Genomic DNA, 20,729 nt, shown 5'->3' on the forward strand with positions numbered 1-20,729 from the left:
AGCTGCAAGCTGAGCTGGAGACTAACCTGCAGAGAGAGCAGGCATCGGAATCGCCTTCCGATCCGGAGACGAAAGAAACGCCGAAGTGTCTTCTGTAAAGAACCCAGACACCAGACCATCTTCATAGCGAGCACAGTCGCCACCAGAAGGACGTGTCCCGGGCGCTCTGCACTGACCACCCTGCGATATGGCACCACTGCAGTTGGATGTAACAGAGAAGATCAGCGCTGAAAGATGCAGTGTTACGGTAATCCTGATAAAATGCAGCCCCGACGGATGCACCGACACAGTCAAGTCCTCCCCACCACGTCCCTTGCCAAACTCGACCCACCCTCCACAACACCTTGGACCCCCCGAACTGAACGAACGCACCAAGAGCCTGAGCGCTGCTGCTCTCTCCGGTGGCGGATTTTCCCGTCGCTGCAGCTGGACTCTCCCGCTTTCAGATTCCTTACTTCAGAGCGGAGACCGCTCTCTCCCGACGCGTTCCCAAATATCCCGCAGTCATTTCACTTTTCGAATGTCACCCGTTTTCGGATTTTAAGATATAAAATCCGGCAGCATGGCAGAGAGAGCTCACAACACGATCCCCAGACACGGGTCTCTACAGCACCGGCGTTCGCTCCTGGATCACAAGCAGTGGCATTTCCATATCGAGAGTTCCATTCGGCGAACAAGACCCGTTTTCGGAGCTGATTCTGGTCTCAGATCGGTGCTTTATTCCGTGTTGGGTGGAGATGGCATTGGGCCGTGTTTGGAGAGTTTGCAGTGTGTGGCTGTTGTTGACCGTGACCCTGACCCTGGGCTGTGAGAGGTTACAGTTACTGCGAGTTCTCAACACAGAGACTCTGGGCGAACTGAAAGAAATGGTGAGTTGAACCCGCTCCCAGAGACCGGTCCTGACAGTCCCGGGCTGTTTGCTGTTACCAATCAGGTTATTTCAAAGAGTCTGTTCTCGGTGTTTCTGTGTGTGGGGATTGTCAGTAACGTTGATATCTTCTGTCTCAGGGTGGCCGCCTCCCTCGACAGTGTGTGACTGAGAGGCTGTCGTTGAAAACCAAGCCCTTGGAGCTGGTGAAACTTTCGGCGGAGGTTCATGTGAGTAAACACTGCATTTTACTTTAATGTCATTAATTCGAGACACTATGTTACGTAATGCGAAGGATCGGATCCGAACTTTATCCAAATAATTTGACTATATCAGAATATGAATTCTTTCTCTCCATGTCACTCTCATTTTCTGACTCTGTCACTCTGAGTTTCAGGACCCCATTCACACGGAATAGATCTCATTTTAATTATCACACTGCTCCCCCCTCTCTCTCTGTCCCACTCACGGGTAATTCACTCTCTGTACCCAATTCCCTCTCATCATTTCACATGCTCTGTCACCAATAAATGCGTCACCCTTTATCACCTTCTGCTATTTTTTCCTCTCCCTCCCTGTGTGTTCCTCTCTCTACCCCACCCCCCAATAACATTGCGAGTTCTGTTGAACACAGGAAATACTTGCATCCTCTCAGATCATCACACTACCCGAGTGCTTCGTTGGTGATGGAACCACGTACTTCACTTTAAATGACTTGCGCTGAAGAATTGTGAGGTTTCTCGTTAAATTATTTTACATTATAGCTGGCCCATCGGTATCAAGGAGATAAACGCTGAGAGCAGACCGGACAGTGATGTGCCATATCACGTGGTTCTATGATTGTAGACATCCATAAACTTTCCACATGGAAGAGATTTTTATGACCAATGTTATAGATTGAATGCAAAACTTTGGAGTACAGGATAGCAGGAAAAAATCCACAATTCATAGATGGAATTTGGAACAAACTTCTTAAGACAGAAACTCTTGCAATATCTGTTCGAAGTTCAAGTAAAGTTATTATCAAAATAGATATATTTCACGATTTACAATCCTGAGATTTGTTTACCTGCTGGCATAGTCAGTAAATACTCAGAAAGAGGTGGCATAGGGTCAGAAGGAGTTGCATCATTGTGGATAGAGCTGTGGATCTGCAAGGGTAAAAAGTCCCTGATGGGAGTTGTATACAGACCCCCAAAGAGCAGTACGGTTCTGGCCTACAAATTACAATGGAGGATAGAAAATGCATGCCAAAAGGGCAATGTTACAACAGTCATGGGGGTCTTCAATATACAGGGAGTTTGGGAAAATCAGGTTGGTGTTAGATTACAGGAGGTAGAATTTCTCGAGTGCCTGGCCCTACGAGATGGCTTTTCAGAGCAGCTCGTGGTTGGGCTGACTAGTATCAGCTATTCTGGATAGGGTGATTTGCAAAGGACCAGAATTGATTAGAGAGCTCGAGGTAAAAGAACCTATCAGGGAAAATGATCATAATATGATAAAATTCACCCTGAAATTTGAAAAAGAGAAGCTTCGGATGTATCAGCATTACAGTGGTGTATAGGGAATTACAGCGGCATGAGAGAGCATTTGGCCAAAATCGATTGGAAAAGAGCTGCAGGGATGAGAGCAGAGCAGCAATGGTTGGAATTTCTGGAAGCAATCTGGGAGGCCCAGGATATATACATCCCAAAGAGGAAGTAGTATTCTAAAGGAAAGATGACACAACTGTGGCGAAAAAGAGAAATCAAAGCCAACATAAAAGCCAAAAAGAGGGCATATAATTGCACAAAGATTGGTGGGAAGTTAGAGGATTGGGAAGCTTTTAAAAAACTAACAGAAGGAAACTAAAAAAGTCATTAAGAAGGTAAAGATGGAATAAGAAATAAGCTAGCCAATAATATTAAAGAAGAGATCAAAAGTTTCTCCAGATATATAAAGTGCAATAAAGAGAGACAGGAGAGTGGATGAAGGGAAGGCTGTGGATGTTGGCTACATGGACTTCAGTAAGGCCTTTGACAAGGTCCCGCAAGGGAGGTTAGTTAGGAAGATTCAGTCGCTAGGTATACATGGTGCGGTAGTAAATTGGATTGGACGTTGGCTCAATGGGAGAAGTCAGAGAGTGGTAGTAGAGGATTGCTACTCTGAGTGGAGGCCTGTCACTAGTGGTGTGCCACAGGGATCAGTGCTGGGTCCATTGTTATTTGTCATCTATATCATTGATCTGGATGATAATGTGGTAAATTGGATCAGCAAATTTGCTGATGATACAAAGATTGGAGGTGTATTAGACAGTGAGGAAGGTTTTCAAAGCTTGCAGAGGGATTTTGACCAGCTGAAAAAATGGGCTGAAAAATGGCAGATGGAGTTTACTGTGAGGTATTGCACTTTGGAAGGACAAACCAAGATAGAACATACAAGGTAAATGGTAGGACACTGCGGAGTGCAGTAGAACAGAGGGATCTGGGAATACAGATACATAATTCCCTTAAAGTGGCATCACCGGTAGATAGGGTCGTAAAGAGAGCTTTTGGTACATTGGTCTTTATAAGTCAAAGTATTGAGTATAAGAGTTGGAATGTTATGGTGAGGTTGCAAAAGACATTGGTGAGGCCAAATTTGTAGTATTGTGAGCAGTTTTGGTTACTTAATTACAGGAGTGATGTTAATAAGGTTGAAAGAGTGCAGAGAAGCTTTACAAGGATGCTGCTGGGACTTGAGAAGCTGAATTACAGAGGAAGGTTGAATAGGTCAGGACTTTATTCCCTGGAGCATAGAAGAATGAGGGGAGATTTGATAGAGGTATATAAAATTATGATGGGCATAGATAGAATGAATGCAAGCAGGCTTTTTCCACTGAGGGCAGGGGAGAAAAAAACCAGAGGACTTGTGTTAAGGGTGAAGGGGGAAAAGTGTACAGGGAACATTGGGGGTGGGTGGGGAGCTTCTTCACACAGAGAGTGATGGGAGTGTGGAATGAGCTGCCAGATGAAGTGGTAAATGCCGTCTCATTTAAGAAAAACTTGGACAGGTACATAGATGAGAGGTGTACGGAGGGATATGGTCAGGGTGCAGTTTAGTGGGACTAGGCAGAAAAAAGGTTCAGCACAGCCAAGAAGGGCTGAAGGGCCTGTTTCTGTGCTGTAATGTTCTATGGTTCTATGGTTCTATATTGGACAACCGGAAAACGATGCTGGAGGGATAGTAATGTTGGACAGGGAAATGGCGTATGAACTGAGTAAGTATTTTGCATCAGTCTTCACTGTGGAAGACACCAGCAGTATGGTAAAAGTTCCAGGTGTCAGGGATCATGAAGATTGTGTGATGTTACCAGGACTAGAGAGAAGGTTCTTCGGAAACTGAAAGGTCTGAAGGTAGATAAGTAACCTGGGCTAGATGATATACACCCCAGAGTTCTGAAAGAGGTGGCTGAAGAGATTGTGGTGGCATTTATAATGATCTTTCAAGAATCACAAGATGCTGGAATGGTTCTGGAAGACTAAAAATTTGCAAATGCCACTCCACTCTTCAAGAAGGGAGAGAGGCAGAAGAAAAGAAACTATAGGCCAGTTAGACTGACCTCAGTGCCTGGGAAGATGTTGGAGCGAATTATAGAAGACGAGGTCTTAGCGTACTTGCCATAATCAGCATGGTTTCCTCAAGAGAAAATATTGTCTGATAAATCTGTTACAATTTTTTGAAGTAACAAGCAGGATGGACAAAGGAGAGTTGGTTGATGTGGTGTACTTGGATTTTCAGAAGGCCTTTGGCAAAGTGCCACACATGAGGCTGCTTAACCAGCTATGAGCCCATGGTATTACAGGAAAAATTCTAGCATGGATAAAGCAATGGGTGATTGGCAGGAGGCAAAGACTGGGAATAAAGGGATCCTTTTCTGGTTGGCTGCCGGTGACTAGTGGTGTTCCAGAAAGGTCTGTGTTGGGGACCGATTCTTTTTACGTTATATATCAATGATTTAGATGATGGAATTGATGGCTTTGTTGCAAAGTTTGCAGGCAATTTGAAGGTGGAGGGGTAGGAAGTTTTGAGGAAATAGGGAGGCTGCAGAAAGACTGACAGATTAGGAGAATGGGCAAAGAAATGGCAGATGGAATACAGTGTCAGAAAGTATAGTTCATGCACTTTGGTAGAAGAAATGAAAGGGTTGACTCTTTGCTATTGACTAACTGCCTCTCCTGCCTCGCAGTTTCTCTCCAGGCTGCATCTCCCTTCTACAACCACTGCCCCAATCACTCTGAATGAGATTTCTTTAGGTGGCTGCTTGATGGGTGGTATGGACTGAGAGGACCCCAGCACCTTTTTTTCTGTGACTTTTATTTGCCTCTACTCAAGTTCTGAAGTGTAGAAGATGCCTATGATCTGCTTATCTTAAAAATGTGTGATGGCCATTGGGCATCAGGTACCACAGGGTGCAGACATAGGACACCTCAGCTCACATTACAAGACACCCCTAAAAAGTTCCCATTCCCATAGTCACCTGTCATCTATTCCCCTAACCACTTCACCTAAAATGTGTGGCTACTGGGAGATCCTGCTTTCTCTGGTGGACAGAGCATAGGTGTGTAGGTGCAGAGTAAGCAGCATCTCCCAGTGGCCACACATTTTAATTCCATGTCCCATTCCCATTCTGATACGTCTATCCATGGCCTCCTCTATTGTCAAAATGAAGCCACACTCAGGTTGGAGGAACAACACCTTATATACCGGCTGGGTAGCCTCCAACCTGATGGCATGAACATTGATTTCTCTACCTTCCGTTAATGCCCCTCCTCCCTTTCTTACCCACTCTTTGTTTCTCTCTCTGCCCATCACTCTTTGCCTGTTCTCCATCTCCCTCTGGTGTTCCCCTCCCCCTTTCTTTCTCCCTAGGCCTCCCGTCCCATGATCCTTTCCCTTCTCCAGCTCTGTATCCCTTTTGCCAATCACCTTTCCAGCTCTTAGCTTCACCCCACCCCCTCCGGTCTTCTCCTATCATTTTGGATCTCCCTCTCCCCCTCCCACTTTCAAATCTCTTACTATCTTTCCTTTCAGTTAGTCCTGACAAAGGGTCTCGGCCCGAAACGTCGACACTGCTTCTCGCTATAGATGCTGCCTGGCCTGCTGTGTTCCACCAGCATTTTGTGTGTGTTGCTTGGAATTCCAGCATCTGCAGCTTTCCTAGTGTTTGCAAAGTTAACATGCAAATGTTTATGCCACTGTCTTTATAAGTTACTGTTTAATCTTTTTAACAACCCATTCAGACGACTGTCTGTTTCACCTCCTTGATTCCCCCCTTTATGAGATTGTTGATTTCTATAAACTCTCCCCCTCACTATTTCTGGTGAAAGGAGAGCAGACTCTAGTCTCTGTGTAAGTAGCATCCTGTGGCATTGATGCCATTCCCTCATTCAGTCAAGCGTCTTCTTCTTCTTCATCCATGTGGTTCATTGCTCATTCCCTGTTGAAATCTCTAGCTGTAGACGGAAACTGCCAATGATGTGGCCTTCAATTCACAGTTGTTAGTAGCCCTCCATTTGCGGTCTGTATATTTTAAGTTGATGTTTGATTTTGTCTTGTACTAAGACTCATAAACATTCTGTTCTAATTCTAAACGTTTGTGAGACCACGGCCCTACTAATGTTCCCATGTATGTTTTGCACAGGCCCAGGACCGGATCTGGATTGTCCATCAGACCCTGCATCACCTCCGCAGGATCTACAGTATGAACCTGAGCTCAGTCAGCTGGGTCCAGAGCTCAGTGGAACTCCTCCAGCTTCTCTTGGATCGGCAGCTCAGAGTGCTGGATGTCTGTGTCCGGAAACCAGGCTCAGAGTCCAGGCCAAGGAAGAATGCCGCAATTCTTAAATACTTCCAGAAATTGAGAGAGTTTCTGAAACAGAAGGTATATTGATATTAAAACATGTGCCTGCCAATACACTTATTTATCTACTTTATACTTGTTCATTATCTAATTTTTCACTATTGAGTACATTTGCCTTTTTGTCTTCCCTTTTAGGGATTCAGCAACTGTGCCTGGGAGACAACCCGCGCTGAGACCATGACGCATTTGAAACAGCTCCTTCTCATTATGGCAAAAATCAGCAGAGATCACTGAAGATTTTCCAGAGTCAATTTCATAAGGGACCAAGATTTATGACTATTTATTTAAAATAACTTTCAAGGAAAAGTATATCTGAACAGACTGATGTTACATTGAAAAATAAATTAAACTAAAAGCTAGAAATGTTAATGGAAAACCCAACTGGTGCAAATAATCAGTGCATGTGCAGAAGAAACCTGAGTTAATTCCTCGAGTCAATGCTCATAAACTTGAAACACTAACTGTTGTTCACTCCACTCAGCAGTTGTCTGAGCTGTGCATGTTTACAGTATTTTCTGTTTTTACTATTTATTATTTAACTATATTAATCACACATTTTCATTTGGCAAGTGATGTGGAAGGAATAATGTCTGGGTCTTTCTCCATATCCAGTGTTGAATTAATTTATTGTATTATTAATTTATTAATTTATTTTTTGTAGTATTACTCAGTGATGACATGTGAATTTGCTGAATGATCCTATTCTTGTCCATTCATATCAAGACAGGCAGCTACTGTAATGCAATGATCCATTCCTGGAAAAGGTGCACAGTGGACAGCTTCTTACTCTATCTGCCATTCTGCATCTTATCTCTGTTATGGTTTACATCATTTTAGTTCCCTACCTAAAATTAATCCTGGGTGGAATTTTGTTTCTCATAACTTCATGCACATGAAAGTTTGCGATGTCTTCTGTCCAGCATCCTCTAGTGTTATCAGTTTAATCTGAGAGTTGTAGGTTTCAGCCCCTTTTCAAAGGTAAATTGTTTAAAGTTCCGTTCGTTTTCCCAAAAATTATTCCTCTAATTGTCATTTTTGCAATGGGAATATGCATAGGGAATGTTCTGACCTACACTCAGTGCACAGGTTGTGGTTTGCAAACCCATTCCTCTTGATTTCATCACTGACCTTCAGTGAGCATAATGTGATTGTTCTTCCAATGGTTAGAAGATAAAGTTAACTTAATTTATTTATACTGTATTTATTGTGATCATTTTTAAAAGTATGTACATGTAGCTGAAAAGTTTTAATTTATTATTATTGTGAGAATTGCAATGGATAATATATTTCTACATTTAATAAAAAAAATCAGTGAAGATGTTACTACATGTTAATTATTCTGAATATTTCAGATTTTTGGAATACAAATTTTGTGCACGCTGATCCTCCTCACAGAATATAACATTTCTTCTTCTCACATCTTGTTTATGGTACTTCCCCCGCTTTATTCTTTCCCCTGCAATGTCACACTCAGCATATGAGTACACTTCACAGTGATTCGACTTGATTTTTATCTTCCCTGTATGATACTTGGATTTAAGTTCTTGGTTTTCATCTTCATATTCTCCCTTTGAATGAGGAAGTGTTGAATCCGAAGTGAACGAGTAACACAGGCCCATTTTTTAAAAGCGGAAGCCACATGCAGTAGCACTGTCAGGGAGGATAACGTACGGCTCTTCTTGCTTATATCGGGCTCACTGTGGCAGTGGAGGAGGCTGCAGTTAGGTCAGAATGGGACTGGGATTGAGAACTGACGTGCTTTTAGAATCCAGGATCATAAATTCTAAATTAAAGTTTATTGTCAGAAGCATCAGTGCCAAGGTTATAAATGCCATGAAAAATAGCTTTTTTTTTTGCAAGAACAGCACAGCATATTATAAACATTACAAACAGAAGTTAGCAAACATAATTTACAAAAAAAAGTAGTCCTGTACAGTGAGTATATAGAGTTAGGAAAGAGGCTGAGGAGAAGGACCTCCAAGGTAGTGCAGGCAGGAATGGGACACAGGTCGATAAGGTGGTTAAGAGGGCTTATGGGAATAAATATGTGAGGATGTTTCTTTGGAAAGGTAAGATGTCAAGAATATCATTGGAATAATTGACATGGAAATTTGAGCTCAGAGGGTTACAACTTCCAAATTTTAAGAATTATTATAAAGCAAATCAACTTAGATTTATTGCATCTTTTTTTGAGAAAGATAAACTGGCATGGATCAGAATAGAACCAGATAAAGTAGGAGAAAACATACCAGAAGACTTTATATATAACTGGGAATCTAAATGGATACGGGAAAAGAAAGAATCTCCTATATTAAAACATTTGATTGATTTATGGAATAAGATAAATGTTGACGATGAGACAAAGAAATCCTTATTAGCAAAGAGATCTTTAATTCAAAATAGACTTATTCCTTTTACAATGGATAATCAACTTTTATATAATTGGTTTCAACAAGGGATTAGATATATAGGAGACTGTTTTGAAGGAGGTATATTAATGTCATTCGATCAATTAAAGAATAAATATAAAGTATCAAACAATACTCTTTTTTTGTTACTTTCAACTAAGGGCTTATTTAAGAGAAAAGTTAGGTCAAACAATGTTATTACCGAAACCCAATGAAATAGAAACTTTAATTCAAAAAGGAAAGACTAAAAAATTTATCTCTTGTATGTATAATTTGATTCAAAAACAGGCAATTAAACAAGGAGTCCATAAGTCAAGACAAAAATGGGAAAGTGATTTGAATATTAAAATTGAAGAAAAAAATTGGTCAAGAATATGTCTTGAGAGTATGACAAATACAATAAATGTCCGATTAAGATTAGTGCAATACAATTTTTTACATCAACTATATATTACACCACAAAAAAGAAATAAATTAAACCCAAATTTATCTGATCAGTGTTTCCGATGTAACCAAGAAGTTGGTACTTTTTTACATTCTACTTGGTCTTGTTCTAAAATTCAACCTTTTTGGACAAATTTAAGAGTTTTACTGGAACAAATTATTGGAATACAACTTCCACATAATCCAATACTATTTTTACTAGGTGATACTGAAGGGATAAAACCGATATCCAAATTGAATAAATATCAGAAAGAATTTTTAAAAATTGCATTGGCAGTAGCCAAAAAAGCTATTGCAGTTACTTGGAAATCGGATACATATTTAAGTATAGATCGTTGGAAGAAAGAAATTTATGGCTGTATTCCACTTGAAAAAATTACTAATAATTTAAGAGATAAATATGAAACATTTTTGAAAATGTGGCGCCCTTATTTACAAAAGACAGGATTAAATATATAGGCGCTCCGAAGATGAAATAATTGGTTACTTGGGGAAAGAAATAAATATATATACTAAAGTTATTACGAACTCCGTGGAGCATGTGGAGATCTTCTAATATCCAGGCATTCCTTTTTTTTCTTTCTTTCTTTCTTTTTTCTTTCAGTGGGGATGTTAGGGGGGAGGGGTTAAGGAGAGGGGGGGATGGGTAACACATATTTTCTTTTTCGCATACTTTTATTCTGTAACTATTTGAAAACACAATAAAAAAGTTAAAAAAGAAGGCTTATGGGATACAGTACTTGTTTTTATTATTCGTGGCATTGAGTTCAAAGGTCAAGAGGTTATGTTGCAACTTTATAGACTCTTGTTAGACACTGGAATTAAGGAGATTGAGAGGGGATCTGATTGAAACATATAAGATTATTAAGGGATTGGACAAGATAGAGGCAGGAAATATGTTCCAGATGCTGGGAGAGTCCAGTACCAGAGGGCATGGTTTGAGAATAAGGGGTAGGTCATTTAGGACAGAGTTAAGGAAAAACTTCTTCTCCCAGAGAGTGTATTGCATACAGTTCTGGTCACCCCACAATAGGAAGGATGTTGAAGCTTTCGAGAGGGTGCAGAAGAGTTTTACCAGGATGTTGCCTGGTTTAGAGGGCATGTGCTATTATGAGAGGCTGAACAAACTTGGGTTGTTTACTTTGGAGCAGCATAGGCTGGGAGGGAGAACTGATAGGGGTTTATATTCTTTACTCAGAGAGTGGTAGCTGTGTGAAATGAGCTTCCAGTAGAAGTGGCAGAGGCAGGTTCGGTATTGTCATTTAAAGTAAAATTGGATAGGTATATGGACAGGAAAGGAATGGAGATTTATGGGCTGAGTACAGGCCAGTGGGACTGGGTGAGAGTAAGCGTTCGGCACAAACTAGAAGGGCCGAGGTGGCTTGTTTCCGTGCTGTAATTGTTATATGATGATGAGATGCATAGGTAGAGTAGACAGGGAGTATCTTTTTTCTCCCAGGGTAGAAATATCTAATACCAGAGGGCATGCATTGAAGGTGGGTCGGGGTAGGTTCAAAGGGGAATCGAGAGGTAAGTTTTTGTTTACTTTGGAAGTGGTAGATGCCTGGAATGTGCTGCCTGTATGGTAGTAGAGGCTTTTAAAGAGACGTTTAGATAATCACATGGACGTGGATATGAGGAAGATGGAGGTAGGAGGGATTCGTTTTTAATTTATTTTTCAGCTGCCTCGATACAACATTGTGGGCCGAAGGGCCTGTTCCTGTGCTGTACTGTTCTATGTTCTGTAAACTTACAGTAACATAAATTATACACAAGTTACGAAATAAAGAAAGTAGACATAACTACACAAGTAAGTTGTGCAAGTTAATCCGGGGTCGTGTTAGGGTATTTCAGGTCGGTACAGGACCCCGAGACAGTGGGGAAGAAGCTGCTGAAGAGCTTTGAGATGTGAGTCTTCTGGCTCCTCTAGTTTCTGCCTCGTGGGAACGTTTATAATGGATGTTGCTTTCCTGGGGCACCGTCTCTTGCCGATGTCATTTATGGTGTGGAGAGTGACGAAACTGGACGAGCGTACTACACTCTGCAGCCTCTTGAATTCCTGTGCATTGAGTTTCCACAGTTTCTGCAGAAGTTTGGCAGAGTATTCGATGACATTTTGAATCACCTTCAACTAAGAAAATAGGGATGCTGGTCTGGTGCGTGTTCTTCATTGTTGCATCCCGCAGTGGTCGAGTGTGTTGAGTCCTTGGATGTTACCGGTGCATGCTGGCAGTAGTTCGGTAGAGGCTCCTTCAAGCTAAACTGGTTGAAGTGCCCTTCGATACTGAGGAAGGCATTGGGGAGGCCCGTTAATCACGGAGCTCAATCCCTCCGGTGTTAATTTGACATCTGCCTGGGGTGGGAATACATACATCAACCAGTGTAATATCAGAGAACTCCCGCGCTAGATAGTGAGGAAAACCATACGAATGAGATAGAACCCCCTGTTCCGAGGACTCCAGCACTTAATCAGGAAGTAGATGTCCTCGCTTCTGAGGTTTTATTGCCGATCCATTCCTGTTGATTAACACGCCCACTTTCGGAAGTGACGAATCGTCACCTTTACCCTGGGACACTTTCGTTTCGGGTGAATTTGCCGCGCAGCTGCAAGCTGAGCTGGAGACTAACCCGCAGAGAGAGAGAGCAGGCATCGGAATCGCCTTCCGATCCGGAGACGAAAGAAACGCCGAAGTGTCTTCTGTAAAGAACCCAGACACCAGACCATCTTCATAGCGAGCACAGTCGCCACCAGAAGGACGTGTCCCGGGCGCTCTGCACTGACCACCCTGCGATATGGCACCACTGCAGTTGGATGTAACAGAGAAGATCAGCGCTGAAAGATGCAGTGTTACGGTAACCCTGATAAAATGCAGCCCCGACGGATGCACCGACACAGTCAAGTCCTCCCCACCACGTCCCTTGCCAAACTCGACCCACCCTCCACAACACCTTGGACCCCCCCGAACTGAACGAACGCACCAAGAGCCTGAGCGCTGCTGCTCTCTCCGGTGGCGGATTTTCCCGTCGCTGCAGCTGGACTCTCCCGCTTTCAGATTCCTTACTTCAGAGCGGAGACCGCTCTCTCCCGACGCGTTCCCAAATATCCCGCAGTCATTTCACTTTTCGAATGTCACCCATTTTCGGATTTTAACATATAAAATCCGGCAGCATGGCAGAGAGAGAGCTCACAACACGATCCCCAGACACCAGTCTCGGCAGCACCGGCGTCCGCTCCCGGATCACAAGCCGTGGCATTTCCATATCGAGAGTTCCATTCGGCGAACAAGACCCGTTTTCGGAGCTGATTCTGGTCTCAGATCGGTGCTTTATTCCGTGTTGGGTGGAGATGGCATTGGGCCGTGTTTGGAGAGTTTGCAGTGTGTGGCTGTTGTTGACCGTGACCCTGACCCTGGGCTGTGAGAGGTTACAGTTACTGCGAGTTCTCAACACAGAGACTCTGGGCGAACTGAAAGAAATGGTGAGTTGAACCCGCTCCCAGAGACCGGTCCTGACAGTCCCCGGGCTGTTTGCTGTTACCGATCAGGTGATTTCAAAGAGTCTGTTCTCCGGTGTTTCTGTGTGTGGGGATTGTCAGTAACGTTGATATCTTCTGTCTCAGGGTGGCCGCCTCCCTCGACAGTGTGTGACTGAGAGGCTGTCGTTGAAAACCAAGCCCTTGGAGCTGGTGAAACTTTCGGCGGAGGTTCATGTGAGTAAACACTGCATTTTACTTTAATGTCATTAATTCGAGACACTATGTTACGTAATGCGAAGGATCGGATCCGAACTTTATCCAAATAATTTGACTATATCAGAATATGAATTCTTTCTCTCCATGTCACTCTCATTTTCTGACTCTGTCACTCTGAGTTTCAGGACCCCATTCACACGGAATAGATCTCATTTCAGTTATCACACTGCTCCCCCCTCTCTCTCTGTCCCACTCACGGGTAATTCACTCTCTGTACCCAATTCCCTCTCATCATTTCACATGCTCTGTCACCAATAAACGCGTCCACCTTTATCACCTTCTGCTACTTTTTCCTCTCCCTCCCTGTGTGTTCCTCTCTCTACCCCACCAACCAATAACATTGCGAGTTCTGTTGATCACAGGAAATACTTGCATCCTCTCAGATCATCACACTACCCGCGTGCTTCATTGGTGATGGAACCACCTACTTCACTTTAAATGACTTGCGCTGAAGAATTGTGAGGTTTCTCGTTAAATTATTTTACATGATAGCTGGCCCATCGGTATCAAGGAGATAAAAGCTGAGAGCAGACCGGACAGTGATGTGCCATATCACGTGGTTCTATGATTGTAGACATCCATAAACTTTCCACATGGAAGAAATTTTTTATGACCAATGTTATAGATTGAATGCAAAACTTTGGAGTACAGGATAGCAGGAAAAAATCCACAATTCATAGATGGAATTTGGAACAAACATCTTAAGACAGAAACTCTCGCAATATCTGTTCGAAGTTCAAGTAAAGTTATTATCAAAATAGATATATTTCACGATTTACAATCCTGAGATTTGTTTACCTGCTGGCATAGTCAGTAAATACTCAGAAAGAGGTGGCATAGGGTCAGAAGGAGTTGCATCATTGTGGATAGAGCTGTGGATCTGCAAGGGTAAAAAGTCCCTGATGGGAGTTGTATACAGACCCCCAAACAGCAGTACGGTTCTGGCCTACAAATTACAATGGAGGATGGAAAATGCATGCCAAAAGGGCAATGTTACAACAGTCATGGGGGTCTTCAATATACAGGGAGTTTGGGAAAATCAGGCTGGTGTTAGATTACAGGAGGTAGAATTTCTCGAGTGCCTGGCCCTACGAGATGGCTTTTCAGAGCAGCTCGTGGTTGGGCTGACTAGTATCAGCTATTCTGGATAGGGTGATTTGCAAAGGACCAGAATTGATTAGAGAGCTCGAGGTAAAAGAACCTATCAGGGAAAATGATCATAATATGATAAAATTCACCCTGAAATTTGAAAAAGAGAAGCTTCGGATGTATCAGCATTACAGTGGTGTATAGGGAATTACAGCGGCATGAGAGAGGAGTTGGCCAAAATCGATTGGAAAAGAGCTGGCAGAGATGACAGCAGAGCAGCAATGGTTGGAATTTCTGGAAGCAATCTGGAAGGCCCAGGATATATACATCCCAAAGAGGAAGTAGTATTCTAAAGGAAAGATGACACAACTGTGGCGAAAAAGAGAAATGAAAGCCAACATAAAAGCCAAAAAGAGGGCATATAATTGAACAAAGATTGGTGGGAAGTTAGAGGATTGGGAAGCTTTTAAAAAACTAACAGAAGGAAACTAAAAAAGTCATTAAGAAGGTAAAGATGGAATAAGAAATAAGCGACCCAATAATATTAAAGAAGTGATCAACAGTTTCTCCAGATATATAAAGTGCAAAAAAGAGAGACAGGAGAGTGGATGAAGGGAAGGCAGTGGATGTTGTCTACATGGACTTCAGTAAGGCCTTTGACAAGGTCCCACATGGGAGGTTAGTTAGGAAGATTCAGTCGCTAGGTATACATGGTGAGGTAGTAAATTGGATTGGACGTTGGCTCAATGGGAGAAGTCAGAGAGTGGTAGTACAGGATTGCTACTCTGAGTGGAGGCCTGTCACTAGTGGTGTGCCACAGGGATCAGTGCTGGGTCCATTGTTATTTGTCATCTATATCATTGATCTGGATGATAATGTGGTAAATTGGATCAGCAAATTTGCTGATGATACAAAGATTGGAGGTGTATTGGACAGTGAGGAAGGTTTTCAAAGGTTGCAGAGGGATTTTGACCAGCTGAAAAAATGGGCTGAAAAATGGCAGATGGAGTTTACTGTGAGGTATTGCACTTTGGAAGGACAAACCAAGATAGAACATACAAGGTAAATGGTAGGACACTGCGGAGTGCAGTAGAACAGAGGGATCTGGGAATACAGATACATAATTCGCTTAAAGTGGCATCACCGGTAGATAGGGTCGTAAAGAGAGCTTTTGGTACATTGGTCTTTATAAGTCAAAGTATTGAGTATAAGAGTTGGAATGTTATGGTGTGGTTGCAAAAGACATTGGTGAGGCCAAATTTGGAGTATTGTGAGCAGTTTTGGCTACTTAATTACAGGAGTGATGTTAATAAGGTTGAAAGAGTGCAGAGAATGTTTACAAGGATGCTGCTGGGACTTGAGAAGCTGAATTACAGAGGAAGGTTGAATAGGTCAGGACTTTATTCCCTGGAGCATAGAAGAATGAGGGGAGATTTGATAGAGGTATATAAAATTATGATGGGTATAGATAGAATGAATGTAAGCAGGCTTTTTCCACTGAGGGCAGGGGAGAAAAAAACCAGAGGACTTGTGTTAAGGGTGAAGGGGGAAAAGTGTACAGGGAACATTGGGGGGGGGGAGCTTCTTCACACAGAGAGTAATGGGAGTGTCGAATGAGCTGCCAGATGAAGTGGTAAATGCTGTCTCATTTAAGAAAAACTTGGACAGGTACATAGATGAGAGGTGTACGGAGGGATATGGTCCAGTTGCAGGTTAGTGGGACTAGGCAGAAAAAAGGTTCAGCACAGCCAAGAAGGGCTGAAGGTCCTGTTTCTGTGCTGTAATGTTCTATGGTTCTATGATTCTATATTGGACCACCGGAAAACGATGCTGGAGGGATAGTAATTGGTGGATGAACTGAGTAAGTATTTTTCATCAGTCTTCACTGTGGAAGACACCAGCAGTATGGTAAAAGTTCCAGGTGTCAGGGATCATGAAGATTGTGTGATGTTACCATGACTAGAGAGAAGGTCCTTGGGAAACTGAAAGGTCTGAAGGTAGATAAGTAACCTGGGCTAGATGATATACACCCCAGAGTTCTGAAAGAGGTGGCTGAAGAGATTGTGGTGGCATTTATAATGATCTTTCAAGAATCACAATTTGCTGGAATGGTTCTGGAAGACTAAAAATTTGCAAATGCCACTCCACTCTTCAAGAACAGAGAGAGGCAGAAGAAAAGAAACTATAGGCCAGTTAGACTGACCTCAGTGCCTGGGAAGATGTTGGAGCGAATTATAGAAGATGAGGTCTTAGCGTACTTGCCATAATCAGCATGGTTTCCTCAAGAGAAAATATTGCCTGATAAATCTGTTATAATTTTTTGAAGTAACAAGCAGGATGGACAAAGGAGAGTTGGTTGATGTGGTGTACTTGGATTTTCAGAAGGCCTTTGGCAAAGTGCCACACATGAGGCTGCTTAACAAGCTATGAGCCCATGGTATTACAGGAAAAATTCTAGCATGGATAAAGCAATGGGTGATTGGCTGGAGGCAAACACTGGGAATAAAGGGATCCTTTTCTGGTTGGCTGCCGGTGACTAGTGGTGTTCCACAAAGGTCTGTGTTGGGGACCGATTCTTTTTACGTTATATATCAATGATTTAGATGATGAAATTGATGGCTTTGTTGCAAAGTTTGCAGGCAATTTGAAGGTGGAGGGGTAGGAAGTTTTGAGGAAATAGGGAGGCTGCAGAAAGACTTTGACAGATTAGGAGAATGGGCAAAGAAATGGTAGATGGAATACAGTGTCAGAAAGTATAGTTCATGCACTTTGGTAGAAGAAATGAAAGGGTTGACTCTTTGCTATTGACTAACTGCCTCTCCTGCCTCGCAGTTTCTCTCCAGGCTGCATCTCCCTTCTACAACCACTGCCCCAATCACTCTGAATGAGATTTCTTTAGTTGGCTGCTTGATGGGTGGTATGGACCGAGAGGACCCCAGCACCTTTTTTAATGTGACTTTTATTTGCCTCTACTCAAGTTCTGAAGTGTAGAAGATGCCTATGATCTGCTTATCTTAAAAATGTGTGATGGCCATTGGGCATCAGGTACCACAGGGTGCAGACATAGGACACCTCAGCTCACATTACAAGACACCCCTAAAAAGTTCCCATTCCCATAGTCACCTGTCATCTATTCCCCTAACCACTTCACCTAAAATGTGTGGCTACTGGGAGATCCTGCTTTCTCTGGTGGACAGAGCATAGGTGTGTAGGTGCAGAGTAAGCAGCATCTCCCAGTGGCCACACATTTTAATTCCATGTCCCATTCCCATTCTGATACGTCTATCCATGGCCTCCACTACTGTCAAAATGAAGCCACACTCAGGTTGGAGGAACAACACCTTATATACCGGCTGGGTAGCCTCCAACCTGATGGCATGAACATTGATTTCTCTACCTTCCGTTAATACCCCTCCTCCCTTTCTTACCCACTCTTTGTTTCTCTCTCTGCCCATCACTCTTTGCCTGTTCTCCATCTCCCTCTGGTGTTCCCCTCCCTCTTTCTTTCTCCCTAGGCCTCCTGTCCCATGATCCTTTCCCTTCTCCAGCTCTGTATCCCTTTTGCCGATCACCTTTCCAGCTCTTAGCTTCACCCCACCCCCTCCGGTCTTCTCCTATCATTTTGGATCTACCCCTCCCCCTCCCACTTTGAAATCTCTTACTATCTTTCCTTTGTGTTAGTCCTGACGAAGGGTCTCGGCCCGAAATGTCGACAGTGCTTCTCCCTATAGATGCTGCCTGGCCTGCTGTGTTCCACCAGCATTTTGTGTGTGTTGCTTGAATTTCCAGCATCTGCAGCTTTCCTAGTGTTTGCAAAGTTAACATGCAACTGTTTATGCCACTGTCTTTATAACTTACTGTTTAATCTTTTTAACAACCCATTCAGACGACTGTCTGTTTCACCTCCTTGATTCCCCCCTTTATGAGATTGTTGATTTCTATAAACTCTCCCCCTCACTATTTCTGGTGAAAGGAGAGCAGACTCTAGTCTCTGTGTAAGTAGCATCCTGTGGCATTGATGCCATTCCCTCATTCAGTCAAGCGTCTTCTTCTTCTTCATCCGTGTGGTTCATTGCTCATTCCCTGTTGAAATCTCTAGCTGTAGACGGAAACTGCCAATGACGTGGCCTTCAATTCACAGTTGTTAGTAGCCCTCCATTTGCGGTCTGTATATTTTAAGTTGATGTTTGATTTTGTCTTGTACTAAGACTCATAAACATTCTGTTCTAATTCTAAACGTTTGTGAAACCACGGCCCTACTAATGTCCCCATGTGTGTTTTGCACAGGCCCAGGACCGGATCTGGATTGTCCATCAGACCGTGCATCACCTCCGCAGGATCTACAGTATGAACCTGAGCTCAGTCAGCTGGGTCCAGAGCTCAGTGGAACTCCTCCAGCTTCTCTTGGATCGGCAGCTCCGAGTGCTGGATGTCTGTGTCCGGAAACCAGGCTCAGAGTCCAGGCCAAGGAAGAATGCCGTAATTCTTAAATACTTTCAGAAATTGAGAGAGTTTCTGAAACAGAAGGTATATTGATATTAAAACATGTGCCTGCCAATACACTTATTTATCTACTTTATACTTGTTCATTATCTAATTTTTCACTATTGAGTACATTTGCCTTTTTGTCCTCCCTTTTAGGGATTCAGCAACTGTGCCTGGGAGATAACCCGCACTGAGACCATGACGAATTTGAAACAGCTCCTTCTCATTATGGCAAAAATCAGCAGAGATCACTGAAGATTTTCCAGAGTCAATTTCATAAGGGACCAAGATTTATGACTATTTATTTAAAATAATTTTCAAGGAAAAGTATATCTGAACAGACTGAATTTACAATGAAAAATAAAGTAAACTAAATGCTAGAAATGTTAATGGTAAACCCAACTGGTGCAAATAATCAGTGCATGTGCAGAAGAAACCTGAGTGAATTCCTCAAGTCAATGCTCATAAACTTGAAACACTAACTGTTGTTCACTCCACTCAGCAGTTGTCTGAGCTGTGCATGTTTACAGTATTTTCTGTTTTTACTATTTATTATATAACTATATTAATCACACATTTTCATTTGGCAAGTGATGTGGAAGGAATAATGTCTGGGTCTTTCTCCATATCCAGTGTTGAATTAATTTATTGTATTATTAATTTATTAATTTATTTTTTGTAGTATTACTCAAGGATGACATGTGAATTTGCTGAATGATCCTATTCTTGTCCATTCATATCAAGACAGGCAGCTACTGTAATGCAATGATCCATTCCTGGAAAAGGTGCACAGTGGACAGCTTCTTACTCTATCTGCCATTCTGCATCTTATCTCTGCTATGGTTTACATCATTTTAGTTCCCTACCTAAAATTAATCCTGGGTGGAATTTTGTTTCTCATAACTTCATGCACATGAAAGTTTGCGATGTCTTCTGTCCAGCATCCTCTAGTGTTATCAGTTTAATCTGAGAGTTGTAGGTTTCATCCCCTTTTCAAATGTAAATTGTTTAAAGTTCCGTTTGTTTTCCCAAAAATTATTCCTCTAATTGTCATTTTTGCAATGGGAATATGCATTGGGAATGTTCTGACCTACACTCAGTGCACAGGTTGTGGTTTGCAAAACCATTCCTCTTGATTTCATCACTGACCTTCAGTGAGCATAATGTGATTGTTCTTCCAATGGTTAGAAGATAAAGTTAACTTAATTTATTTATACTGTATTTATTGTGATCATTTTTAAAAGTATGTACATGTAGCTGAAAAGTTTTAATTTATTATTATTGTGAGAATTGCAATGGATAATATATTTCTACATTTAATAAAAAAATCAGTGAAGATGTTACTACATGTTAATTATTCTGAATATTTCACATTTTTGGAATACAAATTTTGTGCACGCTGATCCTCCTCACAGAATATAACATTTCTTCTTCTCACATCTTGTTATAGGTACTTCCCCCGCTTTATTCTTTCCCCTGCAATGTCACACTCAGCATATGAGTACACTTCACAGTGATTCGACTTGATTTTTATCTTCCCTGTATGATACTTGGATTTAAGTTCTTGGTTTTCATCTTCATATTCTCCCTTTGAATGAGGAAATGTTGAATCCGAAGTGAACGTGTAACACAGGCCCATTTTTTAAAAGCGGAAGCCACATGCAGTAGCACTGTCAGGGAGGATAGCGTACGGCTCTTCTTGCTTATATCGGGCTCACTGTGGCAGTGGAGGAGGCTGCAGTTAGGTCAGAATGGGACTGGGATTGAGAACTGATGTGCTTTTAGAATCCAGGATCATAAATT

The 20,729-nt window shown here is 42.3% G+C and overlaps 2 protein-coding genes across 2 annotated transcripts; both read left to right on the plus strand.

Moving 5' to 3' along the window:
* Window positions 1–152: 152 nt before the first annotated feature.
* Window positions 153–7,060, plus strand: LOC140727347 (interferon alpha-21-like). The gene is made up of 4 exons (XM_073044620.1): window positions 153–247; window positions 1,009–1,098; window positions 6,531–6,770; window positions 6,885–7,060. Exons 1-4 carry the CDS (start codon window positions 188–190, stop codon window positions 6,981–6,983), a joined length of 489 nt encoding a protein of 162 aa, XP_072900721.1. The 5' UTR covers window positions 153–187; the 3' UTR covers window positions 6,984–7,060.
* A 5,299-nt stretch (window positions 7,061–12,359) lies between these two features.
* LOC140727348 (interferon alpha-21-like) lies at window positions 12,360–19,181 on the plus strand. The gene is made up of 4 exons (XM_073044621.1): window positions 12,360–12,454; window positions 13,221–13,310; window positions 18,729–18,968; window positions 19,083–19,181. Exons 1-4 carry the CDS (start codon window positions 12,395–12,397, stop codon window positions 19,179–19,181), a joined length of 489 nt encoding a protein of 162 aa, XP_072900722.1. The 5' UTR covers window positions 12,360–12,394.
* Window positions 19,182–20,729: the final 1,548 nt, after the last annotated feature.

Source organism: Hemitrygon akajei, chromosome 5, assembly GCF_048418815.1.
Source record: "Hemitrygon akajei chromosome 5, sHemAka1.3, whole genome shotgun sequence".
Lineage (NCBI taxonomy): Eukaryota > Metazoa > Chordata > Chondrichthyes > Myliobatiformes > Dasyatidae > Hemitrygon > Hemitrygon akajei.